The sequence below is a fragment of the Hippocampus bargibanti genome, linkage group LG09 (assembly GCF_051943395.1).
Source record: "Hippocampus bargibanti isolate YZ-2025 linkage group LG09, ASM5194339v1, whole genome shotgun sequence".
Lineage (NCBI taxonomy): Eukaryota > Metazoa > Chordata > Actinopteri > Syngnathiformes > Syngnathidae > Hippocampus > Hippocampus bargibanti.
Genome location: NC_142742.1, coordinates 13,042,520 through 13,056,315, shown reverse-complemented (window position 1 = coordinate 13,056,315; position 13,796 = coordinate 13,042,520). Strand labels below are relative to the sequence as shown.

At 40.6% G+C, this 13,796-nt stretch overlaps 1 protein-coding gene across 2 annotated transcripts in view; it reads left to right on the top strand.

Annotated features, from left to right (window-relative positions):
• The first annotated feature begins 1,496 nt into the window (after positions 1 to 1,496).
• The window catches only part of asap2a (ArfGAP with SH3 domain, ankyrin repeat and PH domain 2a), a 55,321-nt gene continuing 43,021 nt past the window's right edge, over positions 1,497 to 13,796 (top strand). For both annotated transcript variants that reach the window (XM_089004577.1, XM_089004576.1), the window contains exon 1: positions 1,497 to 2,027. In XM_089004577.1, coding sequence (XP_088860703.1) covers positions 1,902 to 2,027 — 126 coding nt within the window. In that variant the 5' untranslated portion in view covers positions 1,497 to 1,901. The remainder of the gene's footprint in view (positions 2,028 to 13,796) is intronic.

Sequence of the window (13,796 nt, the reverse complement as noted above, 5' to 3'; positions counted from 1 at the left end):
GACTGACTGGAGTACGTCTTTCCAACTGCTAACAAGTGGACTGACTGACTGACTAGAACAAAGACAAATGCAGTAAAATATTCTCAACATGAACACGCCCCTACTGTGCATCTGCTGGGTGAGATGCCTGGTTCTAGTGTCCGCCAAAATTACACTTTTACTCCTTGCTATCAATCGTCCTAATGATGAGAATCCATCTATGCTCATACAGTATCACAAAAAAATACACTTCTACTCCTTGCTGTCAATCGTCCTAATGATGGGAATCCATCAATGGTGGTACAGTATCACAAAAAAATAAAACAAGACACGGAATCTTATACAAGTGGAAAGCTGGAACTTTTGCTGCCACCTAATTGAGTTACAGTGAATCTGGATTGCATATGTTTGTCAGGGTGTGCTTGTGCATTTTAATTTCATGAGGCAATTGAGCCCTTCGTGCCAGTTCAAATCTTAAACGCTTCATTTAGTCGCTTTCCAGGATACTCAGCAGAACTGCCAGAATGTGTGAACACTGACCACTTTGTGAATTGAAGTCTAGTCAGGCGACTCTGACACTCTTTATATGAGTTGCCGTGCCTTGGGTTGGAAAGATCTCTTTTTTAATCTCAAACCTAGGGAAAATGCAAAGTGCACAGAGCTAAAATATAGCCTGGTAAATAGTGACATGTAGTGTGCAATCTTCTTCCGTAACCATAGTTTGTTCAATAGGGAAAAATAAATAGCAGCACACGATGAGTAATAATCACAGCATCAGCTGGTAGATCCTGTTCATCCTGTTCTTCGTTGTTCACAAAAGTGTGCATCACAATGATTGAAGATCAGTGCGTTTTGTCTCGAGTGACACTTTCAGGCACGAATCGATATATAGGGCAATGCATACTGGAAGTGTACATAAACCCAAACCACACCCCGCAAAAAATAGCGTACAGCTGGAAGCCATAAACCCAAATGTTAATTACGTAAATAGCGTAATTCTCCGCGGGACAGGTATTTATTTAAAAAAAATGTGAGTTTTTTTGAAATAGCTTTTCAATTGTAGCCGCACTATTCTGCCTTAGTTATATTAATATAATATAAGATGGACAGAAGATAATTAAGGAATGCTTTCAGCCATTCATTCAACGTTTTTTTTATTTTAACAATATCACCAGGAAGAGGCATTTACGTACTTGTACTACAAACACATAAGTTAAGTAATACAGCAAACACACGGTTTACGAATGTAAAACATTAACATAAACACCGTTTAGGGAATGAGCATAAGATAATAACAACTTAGATCTTGGTTAGCGGTGGTTCGTTTTAATTTTATTCTGGAGATGTCCACAGAGTTGTCATACTAACTATCATCTAAATCGGTATTTGAAAGTAGCATAAAGTCACGCCTATTCCCAATTTTGATTGGCCTCTGCTTGCGGATTGCTGTTTACTATTGGCTGCTGTCTGTCCATTGAACCCCCTCCTTTCCCTTTGTGGATTTCGTGCGCTACGAATGAACACATTTCTTGTTGTTTCCAGAAGCTCAGCGTCGTGAGTTCCCATGCCCCTCTGAAGTCCCACGTTTGCAGCGAAGGGAGTACAATAGACTTCACGGAGGGAACTGCAGTACCTACATCGAATCGAAGGTCAACCATTTAACGCGAATGGAGTGGCGGTACTCAAACTGAAAGGCAGCCCGAGGTTAAGAAATCTACCCGTGGGGGACCGTGTCGGGGACCAAGCGTTGTCCAACATATACCCAGACATGGTTCACTGCCAGCCAGATTCATCAAGGACTATATTACCGCTTCTTTGAAGTTTTTTTTAATAACAAAACCGAGAAGGAGGCATAGTAGAAAAAGAGCTCGTCTTCTCCTGTTTACCGGAAGAAAAGGAAAAAGGTATTGGGAGTATTAATTATGCCTGACCAAATCACAGTATCTGAGTTTGTGGTGGAGACAAATGAGGACTACAAGTCACCCACCGCCTCCAACTTTACCACCAGGATGTCCCACTGCAGAAACACCGTCGCTTCACTGGAGGAGGTGAGTGCACCGAGTGGAAATGCAAACACACCACCCCCAACCACTGGTGTTTCCCAACGCTTATTGAGACGGACTATATACCTGTACAGTATAAGAAATATCTCATGACCCTTCACCTAACTAAAGGTGATACACAGGTTAATTGGGTACCTTCTCGCCTCTTGTAGAAGATAATGTAATTATACTCTCACACAAAATACATTGTTATCAACGATAGTTGGACAAAAAAAGTTCAGGGACCAATTTAGTCCAACATATAATCTGGCGCACTTTAAAAATACACATTGGTCATGTAAATTCTGTTGTTTTTCCCATAAATTCATACATTGCCACATTGAAGGCCAACAATGTATTATTTTGTTTTGGACCACTGATTCTCAAAGAATCACACTTTAGCGAATTGTAGCAGTGCTCCTCAATCATGTACAGTGAGACCTCAACTTACAAACACCTTAACTTACAAACTTTTCGTCTTACAAACGTCAAATTTATGAAAATTAAACCTTATAATAAGCACTCTTTTCATAATACACACCCACCACGGCTGGCAGAGTGATCTTCGGCGGAAGCACACGACCGAACAGCACCAGAGGTTAAGTTACCAACAGTCCTTATGGAATAGTGACTCTCCTTCCATAAGCCATCACCGACCATCAAAAAGGTAAATAAAACTTTATTTTACAGCACAGTTTATTTCTTTAATTACAGTCCTCATCTAATGCGCCTCTCTTTCCAAACAGCAATTCTCTTTGACCTTCGACCTCCAACGCCATTCCATCAAGCCATAAATGACCATCACAAATGTAAATAAAGTGACTTTATGATACAATGCAGTGTATTTCTTTCATTACAATACAACAGCACATTTATTATACATAGAATAAGGTACGTTGTCTGTAGTTTTAAGGCTTATTTAGTTGAAAAGTATATTTTATGGAAACCCGGGAACAGATTATTCCCATTTTAATGATTTCCTATGAGAATTTTTTTTTGAGATACACACTTTTCGCCTTACACACTCTGTCTGGGAACCAATTAAGTTCGTAAGTTGAGGTCTCACTGTATTTATTTATTTATTGTTTATTTATTATGACCCTGAGGAAGATCATATTTCTCTCACACACACAATTCTCCACTGTAACTATAAAAACAATCATTTGTCTATTAAATTATGAGTACAAAATAATTCTATATCTTGAGTAACATTGCTTATACTACCTCCACACACTGTCTAAAAGAGCCCCACTGCACAATACACCTGATTCAAATAATCAGATAATCACCAAGCTCTGCGGAAGCCTTACATTGAACCTGCTCATTTGAATCAGGTGTGTTGCAACAAGGAGACTTGGGAAAACATGCAGGAGGGTGGCTCTCCAGGACCAGGAGTGCCCCCCTGTCTTAGAGTTTATTGTAGTATGGCCGAAAAATCATGTTTCAAAGGGGTACCCACAAGTTGCCTACAAACCTGTCCTTGACTTTAGGTGAGAGGCGGGGAAACCCTCAACTGGTTGCCAGCTTGTCACAGGGGACATACTGTATTGAAAAACAAACATTCACATTCACAATCACAGCTATGGACAGTTTGGAGTCTTTATTTAAAACTACAAGGCACTTTTCTTTGGGAATGTTTCATCCATGAGAACGTAATTAATAAAATCCATTCTTATGTTGTACAAACATGTATCGATCAAAAGTTCACATGCTAATCGCTAATCTTTATAAAGGCAGGTTTCTTGTGTTTAATCTTTTATTGTTTAATTAAGCGTGCATGTTGTGTCAGGAAGGGCATCCGACGTAAAAGCTTGGCCAAAACCAGTGACGTGCAGTCAGGGGAGGCAGGTGAGGCACGGCCTCACCTGTCATCATGGAAATATCAAATGAAAAAAATACATTAAACAGTTATATTTTTTAGTGATTTCTACTTTAAAGTTCTTTTCCATTTAACTTCACCATTGTTGATTTTTTTTTTTCAAAATCGCTGAATTTTTACATTTACCGTTCAAATACTGAGTATAGATGAGTGGGGAGGCACCAGCCGGCTGAGCCTCACCATGGATTGCACAATCACTATGCTAACTGTGCTGGCTTGCTCTGCAGTGAGACCGCATTGCTCTCCCTCTGCATATCGCCATTAAAGTGTTCAAAAACTTTTAATATATTAGCTGGTGTATATAATGTAGAGTCACTTTACATTGTAACCACTGTATTACAGTGCTTATTTTTTATTTTTTAATCAAAACTGTGTGCATTGGTGAGGCACACAGTTCTCCTGCCTCATGACAGGAGGCACTGGTGATTACAGATTTTTCTTGCGCCTCCTTGGCTGCAGAATAATAGAATTAGTGAGAGCAAGCTACAGTAAACAGTTAGCAAGTGCAACCTTCCAGTCATTTGTTCGTGTTGCTTGGCCTTATTTTCAGAATGGAGGATTACATATCTAAATTGAAAGAAATAGAGAGACTTTTAAAACTGTTGCATCAATAACTAACTTTCAGTTATTGATGCCTTTCTTAAGAAGGAGCGCCACATGGACTTCATTTATAAGTAAAGGTAATACGATAATCACGTTTTTTTAAATTCTTTTTTCTATGCTACAGTTTATATAAAGAATGCTGACATGACATTTTAAACAAAACACTTTAACTGTTGCCAATCAAATGGTGAATAAGCTACTCTGTAGAGTTCATGTTTGTAAATCTGACTGTGATGACGTCAGTGCCTCACCAGCCATGAACCTCACCGCACGTTACTGGCCAAAACAAACCTGTGGATCAAACCTCTAAAGATGGAGGACTCTGATTCGCTGTGGTGACCCCTTGAAGGGAAAAGCCGAAAGGAAAAGAAGAAGAGGTAGTGCATGTGTACCTCCTGAGAGAGTATACACAACATTCAAAGAACTCAGTGATTTGCTTACACACACTGAGTGGAAACCTTTCTACACTGACTCAACAAGATCTCTCAGTGTGTATATATGATTCTGCAGTACGTTTTTTTAACGGTTGCATTACACTCTGCCCAAGTGTACACAGAGAAGCTTTTTTTGTGTGACAATGTTATTTGGTTACATGCAGGTTTTCAGGAGGTGGGGGCTTCCGTTTCGTTCTCTGTCTGCATCCCTCTCCCTTGTTAGAGTTTCCCGACTTTGTGTGCTCCATGGCTTGAAGCCTCGCCCAACCCCGGTGGTAAAAATAGAATTTCCCACATGAACTAGTTGGCAGCTGGTTATGTTTGTACTGAACTATATATATATATATATATATATATATATATATATATATATATATATATATATATATATATATATATATGTGTGTGTGTGTGTTAGTGTGTCTCGGCCTCGCTTCGATATAACGTCAGATGAGAAGGGCCAGTCGGTCGCTTCCTCTCCGCAAATGTTTTACCTGTAAAACAAGCAAACTACAGACAAACGTCTGACAAAGAACACCAAAGGGAGGCAATTGCACTTGTCTCTGATGTGTATGTCACCTTTAATCCAAAAGGGTTGGTATCCAAATTCATTTTTTTTAAATTGAAGAAACATCCAAATGTACATTTTTATTATCTGTCTTGAAAAAAGCGACGATGGTGCATCTGTAACTCTTGTTAAAAACAATAAAAAATCAATGACGTATATTGACACTTGAATATTGCCATTTCTAACCTCTGTTTTTTAAACTGTTCACCATTCTTAACTTACAGTGGAATAAATGGCAAAAAGGCCCTCACAAAAAAATAAATAAAGCAAAACCGAACAAGAATACTTTGTCATGTCATACAGACGTTCCCCACCTTACAAATGAGATATGTTCAGAGTGGTTGTTTGTAAGGTGAATTTGTTCGTAAGTTACTTCAGTGCTATATTTTGTATGGAATGTATGTTTAAGACAAACACTGAATGGGGAAATATAAAACACAGACGCTCTAACAGTTTTAAAATAAATTCACACCTACTGTAGTATGACATCATACTGTATATATGCAAATTTCCCCATTGTGGGACCATTAAAGGTTTTCTGACTCGGATATCCTTTGGTCTTCAGTAAGCCATTACTGAAGCCATTACTTTTTTGGTATGCATCGCGCCCTCCTGGAGCGTCAACTGGGAAGAGGGATTTACTCCCCGCCCACACACTCTACACAGCCAATCGTAAGCGAGCTCGGCGGATCGAGGCCTGAACTTCAGCATAGCCGGGCGCTGATTGGTCAGCCTTGGTGTCCGTCGCGTAAACATCAAGCCTTTGAAACCGCCATTGTGTCTGTGTACGTGTTGTGCGTGAAGCACATTATGCAGCCAATCGCAAACGAGCTCGTCCGGAAAAAGGTGTGCAATACAAAATCTAATTTACAGCATCTCTGTCCGAACATATCCGCAAAAATGTTCATATGTACCGTTACTCGTAACTCGAATGTTTGAAAGTGGGGGAGCGTCTGTCTTCTTCTTTAAAACACACTTTGTTGTGATGACGCTCACTTTGGAGTAAGTGTGGGAAAAACAGTGCAGTTAATCCTTTAATACTCTTCTAATTGAGGTTGCAGAAAATGTGATGTCATGCCGACGTCATTTGAAATCATGTGCCATTTTCCTTGAGGTGTTGGTCACATTTGCAAATGACTTCAGTAGTTCCATGATTCTCATCGCCTTGGACCTTTAGATGTCTGAACACTCCCGAGAGAACAGACTTTTTTCTTTTTAACCCAAGGCTAATCCGCATCTGTGCTCAGTGTCAACGGCTTCACTTTAAGCTGTCTGAGCTTCCACACCTCGGTTTGTTTGTATTTTTACACCAGCAGACACCTGCTCAGGCTGGCAAGTGCGCTGCAAAATATCATCAACTGGCTACACACCGTTGCTGGTTTATAATTAATCCGCTCTTGGGGGTTATTTGTATTCCACTTCAAGAAAAATGTGTCAGTTGAGTGTGTGAAATTGAGGAGACATTACTGCCGGTCTCCCAACCAATTTGAATAGAATTGGGCAGCTTTGTTTCAAAGTGTCGCTGTTGACTGCTCAACTGTTGTTGTTTGACGTTGACCTGCCGGTGCTCAGGCTCAGGCAACACAAGGCCTTATTGTATCAGAAAGTCAGAATCAGAATCAGAAAACCTTTATTCGTCCCACAATGGGGAAATTTGTGTCACGTTCCGGCGGCGACAGTTGCAGCTGACGAGCGGGAACGTTGGGGATAGGTGGTGGATCGCCAAGCAGGACAGAGGCGTAGGTGCAGGCAACCGATTTATTAACAGAAATAATGACGAAACAAACAACGTTAGTGGGCGAGCGGCGACAATCCACCCAACCACACTAACTAACAAAATGAAAAGGCACACGAGGGTGCAAAAACAGCCTACGACGCGAGGCAACAAAATACATGCGATCGTGGCTAGAATAATATCCTCGGGCGAAGCAACTATGTACTGAATATACATTCAAGGTACTGGCAAAGCGTGAGGCGAAGTATCTTCCGACGCTGGGTAAGTGCCAGCGTCGGGTTTAAATGTCCCGCAGTCAGTAATGAGGGAATTGACAGCAGCTGGCGAACGGCGGGAGCGGAGGCTCCGCCCAGCTGTCAACTCGCTCATGACAATTTGCAGTCCACAGCAGCAATTGAAAGGGGAAGGGGTGGGGGGTGAAAGGATAGAAAACAAGATATTCTGAGCATAACAAATTAAAACTGTCAACTGTATACTGTGCAAATGTAAACTGTACATAGTGCAAGTATCAAGAAAGGCACATTGAAATATTGAGAATTGCAAAGCCTGACAGCAGACAGCGGTTGCTTCAGCCTGCGGTGGCAAAGAAATAGCTCAAGTGTTTGGGGAATGCTTACATTCAGTGTGGTTTGCTTTTTTATTTTTATTTTTTACGAGGAACATCTTCACTGAACCACTTCCTGAAGACTGCAAACATTGTAAAAAATGTTTTTAATGTTTTGTACGCAGTGCAAGTATGCCAGGCCTCTGGACCCAAAAAGAATTTGAACAAGAGTACATTAGGATTTTTTACCCAGGGTACATATTGTGGACCAAACCAGCAAGCTCATTAGAATTGTTTTCTGAATGTGCATTTTCCGCCACTGTCAATTGGAAATAATGCCCTGGTTTTGAATACAGTGCGGTGATGGCAATGTAAAAATGAAATATGATTGATTGATTTAATTCACAAAATAATCAACATATTAATTGCTTTGTTGAAATGTTGCTGTGCCGATGACCATTTCATGTTTGGGAGCCTATTACTGAGCTTCTTTATTAAGTCAATCGAGTTGCTTGTTCTGGAGCCACAAGGGGACACAAGCCAGTGTTTTCTTGTGCCGGGAGGACACAAGAAAACAGGAAGGGCATCCGACGTAAAAGCTTGGCCAAAACAAACATGCGAATCAAACCTCTGAAGATGGAAGACACTGATTCGCTGTGGCAACCCCTTGAGGGGAAACGCCGAAAGGAAAAGAAGAATTGATTAAAACAAGTGTTAGTTGCACTCCTTATTCTGTAACTTTTCACAGTTCTATCAAGTCTTTGTATGAATCTGATCGGCAGCTCTTTGGCATTTTATGCAAAATCGGCAACAGGCTGTTCAGTCTTAATTTCCTAATTGATCAATGATGTCATTGATTCATCCTTAAATAGAGAACATGACAGGAAACACATACTCGATTGATCCAGGAACATTCTGTTCTGCCATTGTTGATAGTCAAAGGTTTCTCGGAATATACAGTTGGCTTTTTTTATTTTCTATTTCTGTGGTGATGGTTGTGGTGGGTTGTTATTCTTAAAATGTTTTTTCTCTACATTGATAATGAAACGCTACGAAAAAAACGAATGAGCCACGTTATTTGAAAAGACTGCATCTTCTGGCTTTGCGCCTGTTTTAATATTGACTGTTTTCTTAATGTGAATTTGAAAGAAGTAATCTACAGAGGATGATAATACTCTCAACTTCCTTTCAATCTGCTGGATTTATTTCCAAGGAAGGCAAATCCTTTAAGTGATGACGATGCATCTGTTTGGTCTTCACAAAGGTTTTTATTAAGTGTAATTTGTTAACCGAGGGGATTAATTGGGTTGTTATTATGTGATTAATGTATAAATCTGTTGAACCAGATGGCTTTCAACATCCGGCTGGCTTTGAATGGGCATGGGAAGGGCAGGGCCTAATGGGCTGTGGTGCTATTTTACCTATCCTAAATTTGAACGAAAACTAAAATTCCTTAAAATAAATATATATACAGTATATGGTAACATTTGTGAAGTTGTTTACACTAAATGATTCAGACACTAAGTATGTGTTGCCTGTGTTTGTTCACATACAGTACATTATTTACCGAGGTTGCTCTTGATGAGCAACCCCCCCCCCCCCCCCCCCCCACAGTATTTAATTTTACCCTCAATTTTTATCCAACATGAGAAATGAGGCTCATAATTTTGAACAATTGATTATTTGGTGCAATTTCATCGAGCTTTTGCGCTCGTGTGTGTGTGTGTGTGTGTGTGTGTGTATAAGTATGTGTGCGTGCGTGTGTGTGTGTGTACGTGTTTGCATTTGTGTGGGTCGGTGCTTTTAAAACCACCGTGGTAAGAACCTGTTTATCCAGTAAGAGGATGTCGAGCTTGATGTGACGACCCCCTTTTGCGCTTCTGTGAAGTGTGACTTTTCCGTCTCCACTCTGGCATGTTCGCAGCCCACTCAATTTGATTGTGGGAACATGAAAGAGAAATCAGAGTATTTTTTTCAGAAGAAAGAGAGGTTGTCTGGGGAACTAAAATGAAAGCCATTGTTGATGAATGATAATTGATAATGGCACCTGTGGTGGTTTAGTCCAGTTATGTATATTGAATACATTGTGTGTAAGTGTGATGCTATTATATTTCGGGGACAAAAATAGTCCCTTCATGGTTTATGTGACATGATTTAAAAAAAAAAAAGAAGTGGGATACTGTATTTTTTTTTTTAGTTTCTGTCAGTAGCTGCTGAACATACAAAGCAGATTGCTTTCTCTGCTTTTTACGAAAAATTATTTAACTGCACATGCTCCATTTGAAGGAGTTGAGAATAGCCCCAAGGGCTAAATTGACCTCCTTCTGGAGTATTGATCTTGCATAAAAGGCTTCCACCTTCATTTGGGGAATATCTGTCTGAGGCTTGCCCCAGTTACGGAATGTCGTCAAGCAGAGCAACACCCAAAGTGATTCACTAAAGACTTGTTCTGTCCCTGATACATCTGTCTCCCCAAGAGCAGCCACTTTAACCTCAGCCTGATGGCAGACATTTCCGACAGAGAGCACTCATGACTGAATTTACGATTCTGGGTTTGGCCATCGGAAATTTTAATTAATATGTAATCCACTATCAAGTATTGTCTTTTGTCATATGATGTGAAGGCAAATAGACTTCATGTCTGCCGACTACAGCAACCTTTGACCTGTGACTTTCCACATATGAAATTTATCTGACTTGAGTCAAAGACCTGCAAAGGAGAGCTCAGTCTTTTTGTTGTGAAACAGTCCTTACTAATTCGTTCAAGACAGTCCATACATTAGCCCTTTGATCGCACCGCCATCAAAACGCAGCTGCAACCTGTAAATTTGCGTTTCGTAAATGATAGTTGCCTGAGAAGTGCCGTGCTTGAAGCACTTGACTTGCTTCATATTTTTCCATCTGTGTTGAAAGGTTTGCTACCGAGTTTCCTATTGATAGCTGGTGTCTTCCACCTGCTCCTTCAAATAATTCAGTGAATAGTTTCTTGAAACCAAATCAAATTTTAAAGACTGCAGTAATTGCTTCTCATTGGCAAAATTAAATAATATCCTTCAGCTATTCTACTTTCTCACTCGATGTCCATATTTCTTGGGTCCAAGTGGCTCAGTCAATTTATAGTTAAGTCATCCATCATGGGTCGTGGCTGCCGGTGGTGTTGAGTGGACTTCTAAAGGCGATCAGTCCACCAGCGGGCTATTATTTTGTCCAGCAGAGGTTCTTGACAGCGCTATGCCAGCTATGCAATGGTCAAACAAGATGCCTCACTGGTTTTGTAGCTGGATTACTGTGGAATACATCTGGGAACGGTGGTGGTATTCCCAGCATCAATGAGGCAACTGCTGGCACTGTGTTGCGAATCCCATACCAGCCTTTCGGATTCCAGATTAAATACAAGTAGCTTTCTATGAACTCAAGCGAGTTCTTTGAGCAGTTTATGTAGTCCTTGTCTGACCAACTTGAGCCTATTATAATTTTGCAGCCACAATGAAACCACAATCAGGCTACTTCTGGGTTTCCTCGCTTGATTCTTGCCTGTCTCTTGTGATATTATCTTGCCGGCAGGCCACATTTAATAACTCTGCGCTGAATGAAAGTTATTCACCACTAGCGGGTGCTTCAACGTCTCATTTATCACGACTCATTTCACCCATTTTATGGCCAAGGTGATGGATGACATGAGGTGGCAAGTGTTGTCTTGTACATCTTGTGTTAGTTGGTCGTCTTGTGTTGTTTCTGAGCGTTCACAGCTCAGATCCTCCCATCCTCCAATGTTTGGCGGGAACAGTGGCGGCCACGCTGGGAGCAGCAGCTGCCACCTTCGAACAGGTGGCTCAGAGGAAAGTTTTAACAAGGATTCAGACACGTGGATCATCAATGTGCAGGGAAATCCGCATCTAATAGCCTTAGAGAGACATGGATGGATTGACCGGCTCTCACACATATCACCTAAATGGCGTGTCGGTCCCAAGTGAGCAGATATGGCCAGTCTTGACGACATCTTCTAATTGCAATGGAATTCTGGCAGGATTAGCGCAGTGCTTGTGTCTAGCTGCAGCCACACTTGTCTACATCCAGCCGTGTGTTGATGAATATGCTGACAAAAAAGTAATGAGATTGACACAACATCCTTGGTAAGAGTTAAAAGGTTTTCACCTTTATCCTTTTAAGAATAAGAAGCTGTCATTTACAATTTTGACTCGACTAACTCGAATACGTGTTCTTAAAACCATTGAAAAATGTGCATAGATGTCCTTCCTACTACGCCACGCGCAGATGCACAGCAGAAAGAAATTAAAAACAACACAGGACAATATCATTGTGATTTGGTGAGCACTGAGACAAAAAGTAGCAGACATGGAAAATGGGTGCCCAACTTTGCACTGTAAAATAATTAGTTAAATCAATGTCAGAATAGTCACAAATATAAAAAGTTAAATATATCTTTTCTAAATGATTAACAATAATCTTTCCCAATAAAGGCCAGAGTCTTGATTCTTACTTCTGAAGTCTGCTTGATAAATGTTTTCAAAATCACATCACAGTTGATGAATCAAAATCAGAATCAGAATCAGAATACCTTTATTCGTCCCACAATGGGGAAATTTGCAGTCCACAGCAGCAATTGAAAAGGGATGGGGTGGGGGTGGGGGTGAAATGTACATTAATATGTAAATTAAAAAAAACATGACTCCAGGTCTGTTTCGGGACAAGAAAATACACTTTTCTGTGATATGCAATGTTAATGTTAGAAAATGCAGATGGATTAAAAATATAATTAATATTGTCACATTTTATTGTTCAATAAAAACACTGCTTCAGGTCCCTGTCATTAACTTGGCCAAAAATATGTTCTACTAAATTCTTCAAATGCAATCTGCTCATATTAAAAAAACATAAGTATGTTCCCATTTAAAGTTACTGCCAAACTATTGTTCAGTGTTTTTATGTATTCATTTATTTATTGGTATTTATTGTCTGGAACGGCTGGAGAAAAATGTCAGGTGTGTTGTGTGATAGAAAGGTTTCAGCGAAGATGGGAAGGAAAGGTGTATAAAACGGTGGTGAGACCACCTATGATGTTTGGACTGAAGACAATGCCACTGAAGAAAAGACAGGAAGCAGAGTCGGAGGTAGCAGAGATGACGATGTTGAGGTTTCCTTTGGGATTGACCAGGTTGGATAGGATCAGGGATGAGTATATCAGAGGGACAACTCATATTAGAGGCTTTGTGCCTGGCACGCTGGGTCCGAGATGACAATAATTTCATTTATGCTGTATGTCATGCATATTAGCATATTTGACGATAAAGCTGACTTTGACTTTGGAGAGAAAGTCAAAGAGGCCAGACTGAGATGGTTTGGACATGTCCAGAGGAGAGAGAGAGTGACTATATCGGGAGAAGGATGCTGAGCCTTGAACTGCCAGGCAGAAGACCAAAAGGAAGACCTAAGAGCAGGTTTATGGATGTTGTCAAAGGGGATATGAAGGTCGCTGGTTTGAGTGAAGAGGATGCAGAAAACTGGGTTAGATGGAGGACACTAATTCACTGTGGCGACCCCTGAAGGGAAAAGCCAAAAGGAAAAGAAGATTTATTGCTCATTCCTGTATGGTTCTTGGTTTGAAGTAAGAGCTGTTGCAACAGCCTAACTGCTACTGTTGAGTTAGCGTTATCATATGGAGACCCACTCTAACATTTTTCAGAAGCTTCGATCTGGCTTCTTTTAATGGGAAAGGTTACCGTCCGGACCCAATCAGTGCAAAGCTCGAGAAAAGTTCAAAGGCTCGATGTGACACTGGTGAATGTAACTTGGTGGTGCTGTGTGAATGTATGTGGGGAGGAGGGGTGTGTGAAAAGCCATCCATCAGTCTCTCCGCTCCCAGATTTCCTGAGACAACCGCTGTTGTATTTTGATAGGCTGCACTTTGTCCTTAATGAAGTCCATTATTAATTTCGAGTCCCATCCACTCTTCGGGCTGTTTACGTGGGCGATTGGGACGGAGACTCCTTC